Source organism: Rhipicephalus sanguineus, chromosome 3 (genome assembly GCF_013339695.2).
Source record: "Rhipicephalus sanguineus isolate Rsan-2018 chromosome 3, BIME_Rsan_1.4, whole genome shotgun sequence".
In the NCBI taxonomy this organism is placed as follows: Eukaryota; Metazoa; Arthropoda; class Arachnida; order Ixodida; family Ixodidae; genus Rhipicephalus; species Rhipicephalus sanguineus.
Genome location: NC_051178.1, coordinates 132,394,169 through 132,411,465, shown reverse-complemented (window position 1 = coordinate 132,411,465; position 17,297 = coordinate 132,394,169). Strand labels below are relative to the sequence as shown.

General features: G+C 43.2%; 1 protein-coding gene across 2 annotated transcripts in view; it reads left to right on the top strand.

Moving 5' to 3' along the window:
• Positions 1-17,297, top strand: part of LOC119387160 (neurobeachin-like protein 1) — a 120,086-nt gene that overhangs the window by 23,519 nt on the left and 79,270 nt on the right. For both annotated transcript variants that reach the window (XM_049413389.1, XM_037654469.2), the window contains exons 18-24: positions 229-348; positions 2,449-2,772; positions 5,292-5,391; positions 5,755-5,843; positions 6,114-6,209; positions 7,966-8,146; positions 14,795-14,928. In XM_049413389.1, the coding sequence (XP_049269346.1) occupies positions 229-348; positions 2,449-2,772; positions 5,292-5,391; positions 5,755-5,843; positions 6,114-6,209; positions 7,966-8,146; positions 14,795-14,928 (1,044 nt within the window). The remainder of the gene's footprint in view (positions 1-228; positions 349-2,448; positions 2,773-5,291; positions 5,392-5,754; positions 5,844-6,113; positions 6,210-7,965; positions 8,147-14,794; positions 14,929-17,297) is intronic.

Sequence of the window (17,297 nt, the reverse complement as noted above, 5' to 3'; positions counted from 1 at the left end):
AAATGTTTAGGTCATGTCTATGTATTAACTTCACAATTTTTTTTTTGATGACTTAGAAATGCTTGCTTTACATTTGGTTGTTCTATGAATAAATTCATCTACTTGTCGCAAATGTTGTGAGCTGTTCATGTTCATTAAAACTTCATGTCTTGGTCGGCTTCCTAATTAATATAGGTGCTGGTCGCACCCCCTTACATTTCTGGTGGTGTTTTCCTTTAAACTTTGCAGCACAGTGTGGATGTCTGTCACACAGCAGCCCGTCGCCCGTTTACAAACAGTACCACGGTGGTTTTCATCGATGGACGGCAGCGTGTCAGCGTACAAGTGAAGCTGCCTTCACTTAGTGAGGTTGGATGGGACATTGACTGTCTTTTTTTTTACGAGCTCTACACCTTGTTATTGTACAAATGCATGCTTTCAATGCATGTTACGCAAATTTCAGCCTGTTGATGTAAGAAGGGTGTTTGCTTTGCTTTGCGGATGTTGGTGATGCTGCGAGTGCATTGAATTGGTTGAACTATTGCATTTCATCTCTTCATCTTCTGACAGCATGCAGATGTGAATATGTATATGCATACCAGTTTGAGCTGTCTTGTGTGTCTCCGTCATTCAGTATGATTTGAGTGTTATTTTAACACTAAAACACATCACACTTGCATGCATGTCACCCTGGAATGTGTTTGTACAGGTGAATGAGGGAGGCATTAAAGGGTTGCCATGAGCACTCTCTGCATCAGCGCTGTAGTTTAACCCATTACCTGTATAAATGGCACCTGGAGTAGCAAGCCAGGCTATAAACCAGGCTAACATCTCCGGGCATCTCATTAAAGATTGTTATCTCTCTCTATATATGAATGGCTTGAATACTTTCTTAGAAAATGGAGAATGAATTTTTTTGCATTTAATATTTAAATTTAAGCAACTACGGGTGACAAAGCATTTTTTGATGGTGCTTGCATTTTTACATAATGCTTCCAGCGAGCTCAAGCTTTTCAGAAAGTGTTGACTGTGGATTTTTACTTTTTGAGTAGCATATATGTGCTATATGAAGGAAAGCACAGGTGACAGCAGTAATGCGCAGAGTGACAAAATTCGATAATTTGCATGCATAGAAGGGTAGTTTTTAGAGCTGTGCGAATAGCAAAATTTTGGGTGCGAAGCGAATTCGAATAATAAAGATTGAATGCGAATCGAATCGAATAATTTCGAATAATTTTCGAATATTTCTCAAACATTTTTCGAATAATTCGAAGTGAACTTACACAAAAAGTTGCAGAGAATCCCTAAGTATGTTCTTGTGAGATCGCAACATGAAAGTGTTTCTTTTCGCTAGGTTGATGAAGCGCTGGTGCGGTCATATTTCATAGTTGTCTTTCTTATCAAGAGTGAGGCAATGTAGAGGCCGAATTGTATTTATGTACATGATTTGGTGCAACCGAAGTGTTGCCGACAACACTTTACACGTGATAGGCAAAGATGCCATTTCCTCAGCCTCTCCTCCTCTTTCAACTTCTGTGGAAGGCCAACTGACGTGGCGGACAAGGGTGTGCTCCCTTCAAGTTTGGAGTTCCAAATCTGCCAAGTAGATGTCGATATATAAGAACATCTGAAATTTTGGATGCTAAAAAGCTTCGGCGTCCGATTTTTCGGACTTCCTGCCCAAATTTCAGGTCCAAAACAGCATTAATTGAGCCCCCAACTCTGCCACATCTTTCATCTCCATGTTGGAACCAGCGTTTTCCTCGAGTTAATACATTTGCGACCGTAGCGGAGCTTGAAAGGCAGCTTTGCCGCAATACGGGGGTGTGATGAGGTGAAGCATATTGAAAATCTAGGGACCACTTCCAAACGGACGTTGACTGTCTCTTGGCTAACGGACCTTTAAAGGCAGCTTTGCCGCAATACGGGGGTATGAGGAGGTGAAGTATATTGAAAATCTAGGGACCTTTTCTAACCGGACTTTGTCTCTTGGCTAAGTTCGACCGTAACGGAGCTTGAAAGGCAGCTTTACCGCAATACGGGGGTGTGATGAGGTGAAGCATATTGAAAATCTAGGGACCATTTCTAACCGGTCTTTGTCTCTTGGCTAAGTTCGACCGTAACGGAGCTTGAAAGGCAGCTTTGCCGCAATACGAGAGTGTAATGAGGTGAAGCATATTGAAAATCTGAAGGGGTCACTTTCAACCGGACGTTGACTGCATTTGTCTTTGGGAAGTTCGAATAGTTCGAATAGTAAAATTTCAGTGCGAATCGAATCGAATAGCAAACACTATTCGAAAAATATTCGAAATTTCGAATATTCGCACACCCCTAGTAGTTTTGGTTTAGGCAATGCAGGGTTTGATTGTCAGCATCTGAGAGGGCCAGCATCTGAGAGGGTCTTCAACCTTTAGTCGATGGTAATTACTTTCAACGAATACTTACCTGAAATTTAATTCCGCGATGCAGTTCTCGCAGTGTCATGTTGCGTGTGGGAACCAAGCATCTGCTTCAACTGGCGAGAGGCGTTCGGCCAATGCAAGGGGCTCTGGCGACAGCTCTGGGTCCGCTTCATCTGCTGAGCACAGTTCTGGTGCTGGTGAAGAGCAACTGAGCCAGAACACTGCAACCGGCGGCTTCCTCAAGAACAGTACCCTTGGGTCGTTCCTCAGTGGCTGGGACACCGAAAAGATATTCTCCATGGCCCCGAGTGTCCCCGCCAACCTCAGAAGTGCCTTCAATGCTGACCCTGACCCATCTATCAGTGTGTCGTCACTAGAGTCCCACGAGCAGGTGAGGAGCTGTGTGATTAGCCAGTCATTGCAGCATTGCTAGCATACCTGTTTTTAGTTCCTAAACCAAGGCAGTATCCATGAAGCAAGGGAACGCTGCATTTTTGCACATGATAAATAGTTCTTTGAAAACGCGTTTCTATCTGCCATTTGTAAATTGAAATTCTGCACTGGGAGACAACACTTTGTGGCTATGCAGCCACAGAAACTTTAGAGCCAGCACGCGTGTGATAGTGGCATGTTTAAACCGTTGCTCCTTGACAGTATCAATGCAACGCTGGGCTCTACTTTGCACTAAATAATATTTGCACCTCAAACGAAATCCAGGGGGCACTGCAAAGTTAGGCAACACTGGCAAAGATAGCGGTGGCAAGGAGGTCCATGTGTGGATTGTTGCTGCTGGAAATACCGTGTTTCCTAGATTGCGATGTGAAAACGTGGTGTTTTGTCGAAAGTGAGAGTGTACTTGGTGCCGAGCACCTCATTTTGGTTGTCGCGAAGGACAACATCGATGATAAAATAAATGTTCTTGCACTGGTCGTGTAAACGTCTGGCGTGAATTCGGACGCACAAGAAATCCCAGTGCGGCGGCGAAGTGTTATTGTTGAGCCTGTGATCTCTGATGGCCAGTCCGCCTGCACTGCTGGCTTTTTAGCGAAGCGCAAACGTGTATCAGCCGTTCTCATTTACTGCTAGGTAAGTACTGCTGCACTGTCACAAGCCGTGTTGATCAGCAAGGCAGACAATCTTTTGGGCAGTGTTTTGAAGGTAGGTGGGCTAACGCACTTGGTTGTTGCCGGGGGGTATCGTTCATCAAATGCTGATTACCTAGATCATCATGGTGACACGCCAGCATTTTGCAGCAATGTTGTCAGCCGGTTACTTCGTCACATCCTTGTATAAATGTGTTCAAATCCAAAGAATGAGGTGATGATGGCACACTGAGCGAAATAATGTTTCATGTACAAGAAGAGGCGGAGAGAACCAATGACTACTAACTGCTGAAGAAATGATCACAGGAAACTTGTTCACCATTTTTTGCAATGCGCAGAGCCTTATTGATTTGTCTGATTGTGCATGTGTGTGTCAGCTGATCTGCATACGTGAGCAAAATTGTGGTGCCCACAAATTCTGCTTACCTGCTGCTACAGTAGCGTATCGTTATAGGTAGGTGTAAATTGGCCCGTTCCTGCTGCCTGAACCCTACGATGAGACATCAGGCAGGCTATACCAGCGTTACTAGATTAGGTTGGGCTATAACACTTATGCGGGCCCACAAATCAAGGAAATCGACTGCGCAATATCTAAAGAGCAAGGCTCAAAGCTACTATGCGTCATAATACATTAAACATCTCAGGCCTGCCTTGACGTCACGCAGCAAGCACGCCAACATCAACACTACGATGATTTTCATTTTGCCCGCCGCTGTGGCACAGTGGTTACAGTGCTTGGATGCTGACGCGAAAGATGCGGTGTCGATCCAAGTTGCGGCGGTCACATTTTGATGGGGTGAAATGCTAGATGCATGCGTACTGTGCAATTTCAGAACCCCAGCTTGTTGAAATTATCTGGAGCCCTCCACTAAGGTGTCTCTTGTAGCTTGTTGCTGAAGTGCTGAGAGCAAACAACCATCGTCGGAGTAACTTTGCTGATTATTTACGCCGTTCTTCACAGTTCACTAAAAAAACGGAACACTATCCCGCCTTTCCACCTCGCTGATGTGCGTATCAAAACGCAGAAAAAACTGCTTAGCAACAAATTTTTTTTCTTTGCTGACGACGAATCCATCCACCAGAACTGCTACCGCACGTGCGAAAGTGAATGTCGTCCACTACATGGACCTCAATAGCCTGTTTCACGCTCTTTCTGCTAGGTGGCGTATTGGCTCAAATTATTTGTGAATTGCAGCATATCTCTTTTTAAAAAGGTGAGACATTGTGCAATGTTCATATGTGCTGTGGTCAACAATATGCACAATTCCAGAAATTCCCGCGAGATGGTGCTATTTTACATTTTACCATGTTCGACCAGTGAGAAGACACACCACTGGCAAGCCCAATGCATTCGTATGTACTGGGTGCGGCACATGCACCTTACACTGGGTGCGAGTCTTTAGAAGAAGCTCAGCACTTGCACCATTGAAACAGAAACTGGAAGTGATGTCAAGCCTGTTCGGACTACTTGTGTATAGTGATACAAGGGCTGCAGCTTGTCCCTGTAGCTTTGCCTGCGTGGCTGTGTCACACTAAGCGCTGCCGCTAAGCATTGGCCGTATTGGGTAATTCTCTACAGATTTAATAAGGTCAACTTGTTGGCTAGTTGGTAAAGCATGATGAAACAGGAAACAGTGCAGTAAAAGACGACACAGAAGGAACAGAAGGTGTGGTGTGGTGTGGTGTGTGCTCCTTCTGTGTCGTCTTTTACTGCACTGTTTCCCGTTTCAACTTTACAGATTTGTTACTTGGATTTGCAGCAAGGTTATAATTATCAGACTACATTGTTTTAACTTGCTCTCCATAGGTTTGGGGTTTGTCCAGAGGTCTCAAGGGACAGATTGGATCACTGTGCCTCTTCAGCGAGCCTCTACAGGCATCTCAAGTAAAAATGATGTACACTGGAGGTAAACATTTACTTAAATGTACGATTCTTTATTGCTGAATACATAGGGAACTTGTCAAGCCTCCTAGGCATGCTTTGACAACTTCTGAATACTGCACTTAGTATTCAGGGTAGTGCATAAATTTTCTCCGTTGCTGTCACATTATCAACCTAATTTAACTTCACTGCATGACTTGTACAAGTATGTACTGTATCAACTACAGGCACTCCTCGTCTGCAGCATTTCTACACTCATCAGTGTGCATAGCGACAGTGTTATTTCTGCGTGAATCACACAGTTGGACTGTTATTCTGCCTGTAGTTTCAGCCAAAGCTAGTTATGCCTGGAACACTGTGCTTTTTTATTTCCTTCTTTTTAAAACAGGCCCCAGGAACTATACATTATTCAAGAATGAAGACTCTGTAGAAGTTGCGGAGCTACTAGGAAAGCTGGTTCTTTACTACGACGCAAAGGTGTGGCTCAGTCTCAAGCATATGCCTTTCTATTATCTGTTCTTTTGCACCATTGGCAGCTTTCTTCTCTGTACTCACAGAAATTTACTTGTAAACATCAGACAAATTTTTTGTTGCTGCTGATGTACCCAAGTGACATAAGAGAATTTCTATGCAGTGCATGTCACCTCATCTCTTGTCATCCTTGACCTATATTTGTTGTATTTGGTATGAATGGTCTCGCTTTTTCTCTTGAAGTAATGCTTGCGTCATATGTGTTGGTTGATGCAGGCATCTGTTGATGGAACATGTACAAACCTCGCCCCCTCTTCATCCATTTACGACGGCACGTTCAGTGGTCGCTACTGTCACACACAGAACGTCAAGGTATGTTTTGCATCAGCAGTTTGTGTGAAACACACTATAAATTAGGGGTGTGCGAATATTCGAAATTTCGAATATTTTTCGAATAGCGTTTGCTATTCGATTCGATTCGCACTCAAGTTTTACTATTCGAACTATTCGAAATTCCCAAAGACAAATACAGTCAACGTCCAATTGAAAGTGACCCCTTCAGATTTTTGATATGCTTCACCTCATCACACTCTCGTATTGCGGCAAAGCTGCCTTTCAAGCTCCGTTACGGTCGAACTTAGCCAAAAAATGTCAAATTGGAAGTAGACCCTAGATTTTCAATGTGCTTCACCTCATCACACCCCCGTATTGCGGCAGAGCTGTCTTTCAAGCTCCGTTACGGTCGAACTTTGCCAAGAGACAGCGCCCGATTGGAAGTGGTCCCTAGATTTTTCAATATGCTTCACCTCATGCACACTCTATGCACACCCCGGTATGCACCCTATGCACACCCCGGTATTGCGACAAAGCTGCCTTTCAAGCTCCGTCACGGTCAAACTTTGTCAAGACACAGTCAACGTCCGATTGGAAGTGATCCCTAGATTTTCAATATGCTTCACCTCATCACACCCCGGTATTGCGGCAAAACTGCCTTTCAAGCTCCGTTACGGTCGAACTTAGCCAAAAGACAGTCAACGTCCGATTGGAAATAGTCCCTAGATTTTCCATATGCTTCACCTCATCACACCCCCGTATTGCGACAAAGCTGCCTTTCAAGCTCCGCTACGGTCGCAAATGTATTAACACAAGAAAACGCTGGTTCCAACATGGAGATGAAAGATGCAGCAGAGGTGGGGGCTCAATTAATGCTGTTTTGGACCTGAAATTTGGGCAGGAAGTCCGAAAAATCGGACGCCGAAGCTTTTTAGCATCCAAAATTTCAGATGTTCTTATATATCGACGTCTACGAGGCAGATTTGGAACTCCGGACTTGAAGGGAGCGCACCCTTGTCTGCCACATCAGTTGGGCTTCCACAGAAGTTGAAATGGAGGAGAGGCTGAGGAAATGGCATCTCTGCCTATCACGTGTAAAGTGTTGTTGGCAACACTTTGGTTGCACCAAATCATGTACATAAATACAATTCAGCCTCTACATTGCCTCATTCTTGATAAGACAACTATGAAACACCACCCCACCAGCGCTTCATCAACCTAGCATAAAGAAACACTTTCATGTTGCTATCTTATAAGAATATGCTTAGGAATTCTCTCCAACTTTTTTTTCTGCAATTTCGCTTCGAAGTATTCGAGAAACATTCTAGAAATATTCGAGAAATATTCGAAAAATATTCGATTCGCACTCACACTTCAATATTCAAATTCGCTTTGCACCCAAAATTTTGCTATTCGCACAGCTCTACTATAAATGAATTTAGCTTCGAAGTTGACTGTGGATGATGGTAGTGGTGGTGTGGTGTACAGTGACTGTGACCACTTCTCTGTTGCTGTGTAAACTGAAAAAGGAATCTTGTTGTTGACGATGTAAAGATGCATTAGTTGACAACTTTGATTCATATTGAAAGTGGGAGTGAAGAATAGTGTTCAGTATTATTGTTGTAGATGACGGGTAATTTTTTTATTATGCATCATATGTAGCCATAAAACTGAAGGGGGCTATGTTCAGGTGGATTCCAGCTTTTTCTTCTGATGGGCTTGTGCTATTCATGCTGTGTTGTCTCAAGTCACTGTGTCTTTACATGGATGAAGAGTGATTTGACTTTTCTGACAGGATACAGTCAACTTGATTGGTGGATTCCCAACACTGTACGTTCTTCTGGAGAACTCTGGGAAGCCCATTCCCAAGTGCTCTCCGAGCTTTGAGGCTGCTTCCACACCGTCCAGCAACAGAGCCTCGGAGGAAATTGCAGATGACTGGATTGTAGTGCCATCGTCCTCATCTTCTTTCTCTGGCAAGTCATTGCTTAGAGGCTTTCAAGGCTCTCATAGAGAAATCACTTTCATTATTGCATATATTTTTTTCATTTAATACCGTATAAACGCGTGTAAGGGCCGCACTTTTTTTTCAAGAAATGAGGGCCAATTTTCAGGGTGCGGCCCATACACGCGACATTTTTTTTTTTAAAGTAAAAACGCACCAGTTAGCGAACGAAGAGCGTTTATTGCAGTATACCACATTTCTTGCGACATACGTGCTCAATCATCGTCACTCGGCGAGTCCTCAGACCTGGAGTCCGAGATGAGATGGTGTGCTGCGAAGCGCCGTCACCCCACATGCAGTCATCTTCCGTGCCATCCAAGCTGTTAGATATCCCGGCGACTTTAAAACTTCGGGACACAATGTCCGTCGACACCGAGCTCCACGCAGATGGGATCCACCCAAGTACAGTCGCCAAGGCTAGTCCCTTCACACGCAGCATGTCCGTTGTGAGTGCAAGACCGTCATTCCGCAGTTCAGTCACATAGCGGAGCAAGTCTTCTTCCAAATCGGGAAACTTGCACTGCTCTCCTCGGAAAGCGCGCTTAGTGCTGTTGGTGTTTCGCAAGGCTTCTTTTTGAGCACACTAGCGTCGAACACATTTCTCGTCAACGTCGAATTTTCTGCCGGCGGCACGTTTCCCATGCTCGAGAGCATACTCGATCACCTTCAACTTATAGCCAGCAGTGTAGCTATTCAGGTACTTGCCCATCTTGCCAAAACGTGAACGCCGAGTAGAAAACAAGCTAGCACGAAGGTCATCGAACAGTGCAGAAAACTACAGCAAACGGCTGGCTAATCTGCAAAAACCGAACAACGCGAACGCCATGCAAAAGTTGGTGATGCTAATGCCCGATATGGATAGCGCCGATAGCGCGTTTGTATAGAGATGTGAGAAGCTAAAGATAAAATCCTGCTTTAACCTTTAGTTGGCAGGTCTATGAATACTAATAAAAAGTTAAAATTTATAGCCCACTTCACGAACATATTAACACGAATAAAATCCAAAAATATATATCTATATACTCTGGTGACGATGATGATGGTTGCGTTTCCTTGCGCCATCTATTGACTACGCCTAGAAGCTTACGCGCGCGCGCATTTTGAATACGTATTGGTTGAGGAAAGTGTGGATGCGGCTCTTACGCGGATTTTTTTTTTTTTTAGAATATGCACTTCAAAAAAACGGGGTGCGGCCCTTACACGGGTGCGGCCCTTACACGCGTTTATACGGTATTCTATGAACTAAGGTTCTGTATATTTTGAATTGGCCCTTAGGAATTTAATTCCCGATTACTCATTGTAGTTAGAATGGGCTTAAAAATGTGTATTAAGAGGAATACCATTATCTTCATCACCAAATGGTTGGCCTTTCGTTGACACTAAATTAGTGCTTTTTATCTACAAAATGCCAAACCAGTTAGGCTTCCCAACTGCATTTTTGTGGCTGACAGTACAATTATTGTTTCATTTTATGTCCTCCTAGCTGCATAAGTTAGAAATGTGGAAAGGTGGATTTCGTGTACCTCTTGGCACATAATTTTAAAAAATCTGTAAAGCTAAGTTTTGATCACTCTATACATGAAGGACATTGAATTTTTCACAACAGAAGCAACAGAAAACTTTGTAAAGTATAGCTCAAGATCTTGAAAATTTTGGAAAAGAGTGAACCTTAGTTATCGTGTTTGTGTAAATTGTCTGTGGTCTTTTCTTTTTTGTGGTGTGTACAAGACATCTCCAACAAAAATAACAAAGGTTTAGGCCCAAGATGTACCAATAGTTGAAGCATATTTTTAAATGCAAACATGCTTTGAGCAAATATTGCTTATACATTTCAGACGCACAGGAATGTTAACACTTTGAACCGTATAGTCGTGCTGATTTAAGTGGTGGGAAACAGTTAAATCATAAGCTGAACAGTTATTCGGGAATGAGTGGCTTTTCTTGCATGGCAGTAGAATCATTGCCCGGCTACTGTTATGAGAGCCACAGTGTAGTAGTGTCTTGGGAGATCATTTGCATGGTTGCATGCCTGTTCTGGTAATGAGGAATGTGCAAGATTTATTCAGTGGCACCAGTGTGTTTGAATGTTCATTGTAGTTTGTAGAGCATGTACAGGGCCTTGTTTTGCTCGCCATCTTGTTGATATGCGAGCACGTCTGCACTGAGTGCACCTGACTGTTTCTCTGCTTAGGACCGCAGTCCGTGCTGCTGGATTTGCTGCGTGAGACGGAGGGCGATCCTAAAACACTTGCCAAGGGTCAGGCATGCCAATTACACTTAACTGCTTCCCGCAATTGCATTCGTTCTCCCGGCTTGTTGTGGGGTCCGCTTTTGCCTTGCTCATGTTTCGCTCGCTTGCCGCTACTGCCCGTCAAAAGGGACTCTGAAGTGATGCTTCTTTGCGGTTGATGTGCAAACAAGGGATGAAGTGCGTTCTGAGGAATGTTTTATTTAATTACTGTGCCACGCCGCAGATAATCCTCTAAAGCAGGCTTCTCTGCTTATTGATTTTAGTAGATAGAATAACCTGTTATGGTAATAATTGACAAAGTGGCGAGAGTCAGGGGAGCCAAGCAACAACTCTGTGAAGCAAAAGCAATGAAAAACACGGTCACATGCAAAGTGGCGTCTCAGACCACACACCTTTGATCTTTGAGGCTAAGTGAGCATGACCATGTTCAACTGTCTGCCATGGAGCAGCAAGCACTGCAGAATTGGTTCACGGAATGATGGTCTACAGAAGGAGGTCATATTTCTGCAGTGCTCCAAGGCAGTTTGATAATTAATCCACAAATGTAATAACGTTGGTTCATATCACAGAGGTGAGGTGTCTCTGCCACCAAACTGCCATAGAAATTATGGGCCATGAGGGTGCATGGCGTTCCGCATCCTCACATCAGCTACTAAACTAATCTGGTGAGGGTTGTGGGCAGAAATCTTCCCTTCTGCACGTGCCTTCCAACTAAATGCACTTGTCTGGGGGAGGTGAATAATTCTTCAAGTAGCGCAACCACCTTTCCCTTTTAGTTCTGGTCAGTGTGCAGGCTGATTCAGTATGCTAAGGCTTTGTTGAGTAGTTTAACAGAGTGGAGAGCAGTTTTTATAACTTTTTATGCTTCGGTGACTGAAAAAAACACTGCAGAATGAAAAGTCATACCTATTGTTGTAAAGCCCATAAGGAGTACGCAGCATCACCATGCCATGCTTTTCTGTGTCATCTTTAGTAAAGCGGTCAGCCATGTATTTCAGATGTGGGGCAGTGCAATGTCTTCACCATCGCAGCTACAACGAAAACTGTTTTAAATACCTCAGTTGCTCAGGAATAATTTGTGACAATAGCGAACTTCAAAAGCTGTGAGCTGCTATGGTAGCTTTGTGGCTATGGCCCTGCCCTGCTAAGCTTGAGGCTGGGGAACTCTATCCTCTCAATGGCAGGCACATCTCGATGCGAGTGAAATGCAAAACTTATTGTGCGTTTAGATGTAGGTATACATTCACCCTTTGTAGGTCTGCCTATATTTTTGGCATGATCATATAAAAACCAGCTGTGGTATATTCATATAAGCTACAAAGGAATAGTACAAAACAAATTTCATCAAAATCAAGCCAGTAGTTTACTGAAAAAAAAGTGGGACATATATGTCTCTCTGACTCATGAGATCCAAAAAACGGCAGGAAGTGGAAGATGGAAGCTGCGATGAAAAAATCCGTAAACAGGGGGTGGGTGCTTGAGCCAACGTTTCGGCAAGTGGACTTGTTCCAGCCTTGAAGAAGACAAGTCCACTTGTCCACCCCCTGTTTACGGATTTTTTAATGACTCATGAGAGTGTTTTCAAAAAGTGGGAAAACACTGTCCCACTGTCTCATGAAGGCACCATCTCGAGATTGCATCAACGGGTATTTAGGATGAAATGGCCGGAGCTAGTGGCGCAGAGTATCGCTTCTCAAGGTGTGCTGAGGAAAGTTGTGGAGATCTCATTCCAGCAGTAGAACACTACCTGCACCTGCGCCTCTTGTGAGCCTCTTGTGAGCCTCTTGTGAGCCGTCATAGCGCTGTGGTCTGTTCCTGTAAAGCTTACTTCACCGCATGCACCAATCATTTTTTGTCCATTTGCCTGTCCTTGCTTTGGCTGTCGAAATTGTCGAGTGCAGCTGTTGTCGCTGAATACGCGCCTACCTTCCAAGAGGAATATGATATCAAGACAAATATTTCCACGCACCAATATCTGCAATTACGCTGAGGAATGGCGTGGCAATATATCGCAGGGGATAGTTTCGATGCATTTATCAGTCAAGTTATTCTGCAAATTTACAAAAATACATGATGACTGGAAGCTAAAATTACCTCTCTGAAAAACCAGAAAAAGAGGAAATTATCCGGTATTTTGATTGGTAGGTTCTTTCTATCTGAAGAAGAAGAAAATTCAGAAGCTATCATAAAAAATTAACCAAAATTCAATGCCATTGTAGCACTGATTCCGCCCTTCGAAAGCGTTTTAAAAGAATTTTCCTCGATATTACGAAGACTTAGGTAAGATATGAGTGACTTAGTGTTGCACTAATTGCAACGGGTGATGTGGGAGAAAATTTTTCCTGCAGACTGAACAGTGGGACGTATGTGTCCCACTGTTGCACAAAGGGTTAAAAAACATCACGTGGCCATCATCAGTCTGGAGTTCCCTACTAAACTATGCCTCATAATAAGATTCTGGTCTTGGCGTCTAGAACACTAGGAAGTTATTCACGAAATTTTATTTTGTAGGTTGGTAATTCATAGCATAGGTGTTCATTATTAATGATAACACCCTGTCAGACTACCTCATGTCTGTAAATTTTTCAAAACAGGCCTTCATTGGGCATAACTAAGAGGCACTGCCCAATGTTAAAACAAGTTCTCTGTTTTCTCATAAGCATAAGCTTTGAACATTCACACCCACTTTAATGCAGTCAATAGTTTATGGCCCACAATGTATATGCAATATCAGTTGAATTTTCATTATGTGAGCTTTGCTTTATGTGTCATGTCACGCTGGGTCCATGGGTGCTCTGGCTGCATGATGGGGCTTTTCTGTGCATGTTGGATGTGTTCTGTATAGTATTTTTGTTTTATTGTCTGCTGTATATGTAGTCTTGTCTTGACCCAAGTTATTCAATAACAAAAGAACATTGAAAACATAAATTCAATTTATTGTTCGATATAGCTAATAAACTTTCATCATAGTTTCACCATGAATAAACTGTCACTTTGTCCCAATAATTTAGTGAGCCAAATTCAATGCCTGTAAGTATATAGGTATTTACAGACACTGAATTTCACAGAAGCCATTTTGTTTGAGACTGTGACCATTGCATTAAAGGGACACTAAAGAGCAAAACGATTTTTCTTGCATTAGTAAAGTATAGTCTTCCACGATACCAAAAACAGCACGCTTTCTGCGCAAAGACGCCTAATAAGCGAGAAAACGTGCAAAAAGAAAATACAGGTGGCGACGCCACCTTGGAATTCCCACACCATTTGCCGTGACGCCACATATTTTTGACGGCGCCTGCTTGGGCCTACGTAGTTCCTAATTGGTTAAATCGAAGTACATTCTCCGCTGACGGGGCCAGAGACTTGACATAACGAGTTTGTGGAAATTTCGTCGAGCCAGTGGCGCCAAAATACGTTAAATGCTCTTTGAAGTCTTTTACGTCACGAATTACAAAGTTCGGCGCGAAATTTAAAAATGAAACTTTGAATTTGGTTTTCTCCTCTAATAATAAACCTATGGTGGTGAAATAAACTACGCAAGAGTTCTCCGAGCACACTTTATCAATCTAAACCAATTCATTGTTTCTCTTTAGTGTCCCTTTAAGGTTCAGAAAACATTAAACTGGGCTAAATACTAAGTGCTTTGTCATGAAGTTCATTTCATGCCTTTACTTGCATTAATTTGTCTGCCATTATGTTGTTTTTCCTGATCAGGTGCGCTAACCTTTAAGCTGGAGACGGAATATGTCTTACCTTTTACTTTCTGTGTCATTGGGCTAGCTTAGATTGTTCAGATTAGCAAAAATATCAGTCAAAGAAAAAAAAAATGCTCTGATAAAATGATCCTGACCTTGCAGTTTATTTTTTCACAATCAAGCTTGATTGCAATGCTCAATGGTGTGACTAACACAGACATGAGTGTTTCATTTGTTGTAATCTGATCATTTCATACTAACTGCATGTGGTGAAGCTAAGGGTTGCATGCAGAGGGCACAGTTCTGAATATTTGTCTTGAGACTGAGGGTCACTTTTGCATGAAGAACGTTGCGCGCACTTCACTTTGTTCCCTTCACATGTAGTGCATATATACGGTACTTTTAAAATGCAGGAGGGTACGAAACCGCACTTAATTGCCACCCCATTTTTCTCATGTAGACGTCTTTTTTATTCAGGCTATCATTGTTCCTTATGATCCAGATGCTTATCTGTTCACACGTCTAGGGAATTTTAAATAATTTTTTTCGCCTTCTCGTTCTCCTATGCGCTGTATTCTGCTACCCCTGGTGGTCTGTTGAAATTCATGCTTCAGTTCATTCTTTGACCTGATGATTCGTTCCCCCTCCTCCCCCCTCATATTTTCATTTCCAGATTTGAGGTTAGCTCAGAATCAAGTCTCTAGCTTTCTAGTTATTGTACAGCATCTGATGCAAGGAAGTCCGGAGAACCAAATGCAACTCTTGGCTCGCACTGGAATACCTACCATAGGAGCCCTCATGCAAAGGGTTAGTACCCCTCTCGGTTGCTCAATGGCTGCCGCATTTCAGCTGCTGCACGAAAGACCACGGGCTCATTTTCCAGCCGCAGTGGCAACATTCCACGATATGGGAAATTTTAGAACATTTACTTCATATGTTCATTAGAGGGACCCAGTGAAACTTATACACTTCTAAACATGGTACATAAGTGAGCCAAATATTATTCCCACATGTACGACTGGAAGGCCACTGTTTTGTATGAGAGATTTTTGCCCTTCAGCTTTTTTCATACCTTTCCTGTTTCCCCCCTTCTACTGTTGTGTATGGGTAGACATAATCAGTGATGAGAAAGTGTTTCTAGTGATGGGATAAGGCAGTACCACTGTGTCGATATTGGGGCCTCCAAGATGCCCGGCATAATGATGTTGGGTGGGGTTGCTCAGCCTTAGGGTACTCTTGTACAAGAATTTGGCACAGTGATGGACAAAGCTTTGTGGACATTGCTTCACGTTTGCTGGGTGGACAGCTAAATGTGTTGTAAAAATCGGGAGCAGAAAAGCACAGAAGTGGAATCACTTGATTACCACTGATATTGGCAATAAAGGCACAATAAACACATTTGGGAGGAGTTACCTTTGTTACAAGGGACATTCTACACATTTTATATTTGGTGCTAACTGGGTTTCAAAAAGAAGTACCCAAGTGGTGAAAATTAATCCAGCCTATATGGTCTCTTTCATAGTGTCGTTGTTGCAATTGGTGTTGCTCAATCGATTTATCAATCAGTCAATCAGCCAATCAATCAACCAACATTGCCCATTAGTTACACAATCTAGCTGCTTTTACTTTCCTACATTAATTAAACTGGGAAGACGCTGTCAGACTTTTACTTGATGAAATGAGAAAGAGTGAGGTAGTGTAAAGTAAAACTTTACAGTAAGCGTTCTCAATTCAGAATACTTTATGCACTGCTACATAAGCAATAAAATGTCATTATGTTATAGTTTTTGTAGTTACAGTGAGAGTTGGAGTAGAGCGATAATGAAAGCTACAGAAATGCTTACTGAGTAATATTTCAAAAATGGTGTCACTGTTTAGTGTTCCCCTGTAGCGAAATGGGCGATGACATGTTTGCTTACACAGAGTTCGTAATAGCAACAAGTGAGTATGTTGTTATTGATGATTATGAAAGCTGTATGCTGGGTTTGAGTTAATTTGAGATTGATTTTTTTACTATAAAGCTGAATGACACTGGATAGAATGAAACAGTGCACAGTGTACAAAGCTGTCCGCAAGAATGCCGGCAGTGTCCCATTTACTCGGGATGGTATAATGCTGGCATTCTGTGACCTTAACTTGCGAAAGGGCTGTGGAGGAATAAAAATTTTTACAGAAAGTTGGGCATGTTTATTTCGAAATGTGCCCATTGATTCATTCATCGTATCCCGTGGCTTGTTTCACTACACTCTAAGAAAAATCACATGCTTTGCATGATTCAACTTCTTAAAAGGCTGACTACAGTCGAACACGGATATATCGAACCCACATATATAGAATTTTCAGCTATATCGAACTCGCAGATTACGCCCTTGAAAATCCTTTGTAAAAGTATAGAAATTCGCACGTTTATATCGAAAGGTATTTTTACCCCCCATCGGATATATCGTACGCCGCGCGAGCTGGAAGGTGCACTTCGGCACTCGCTGCGCACTGCGACCTTCGCCACCTTCGCCACCTTTGCGGCACCGTGCCTCCGCCGACACCCGAAACGCTCGAAAAACGTGAGGGCAAGAGGGCTCGGACTGTACTCCTGTTGGGTGCGTTCTCCAACTTGCGGAACGTTTTTTTTTCCTTTTTTTTTTCTCTCTCTCTCTTTCTCATGCTTTCTCCGCGTTAACGAAGGAGCCGGCGGCCTCCTCCTTTCGCCTTTTCTTTTTTTAGAGCAGGAATGAAGGACCCGGCGGCCTCCTCTTTCTGCCTTTTTGTTTTTCTTTTTTTTTTTGTTGCTGTTTTGTGAGTTTTGATCAGCCAACCACAGCGCGTGCCTTTTGTATTTGCTCAGCCAACCACAGCTCGCGCCTTTCGTACATCGCTGCTGCCCTCGCAGGTAGCCCGCGTAGCCATCACCGCCATCGCGACTGATTGCGAGCGCTTTGTTGGCGGAGTCCACTACCGTGAGTTGTCACATACCACCGCTTTCTTCTTTTGCGTGCATGCTGTGTAAAGGCGCTGCGGACTGCTTGAATTCTCGACTTCTCGTGTAGCAATGGCCAGCGTCAAGAAGCGCAAGAACACAATGGCCAACTACTTCAGGAAGGCAGGCTTCGTGACGGCGGAACTTGCGGAAACCAGTGAAGACGGCGACGACGAGCACATAGACGCGTTTCGCGAGTTGT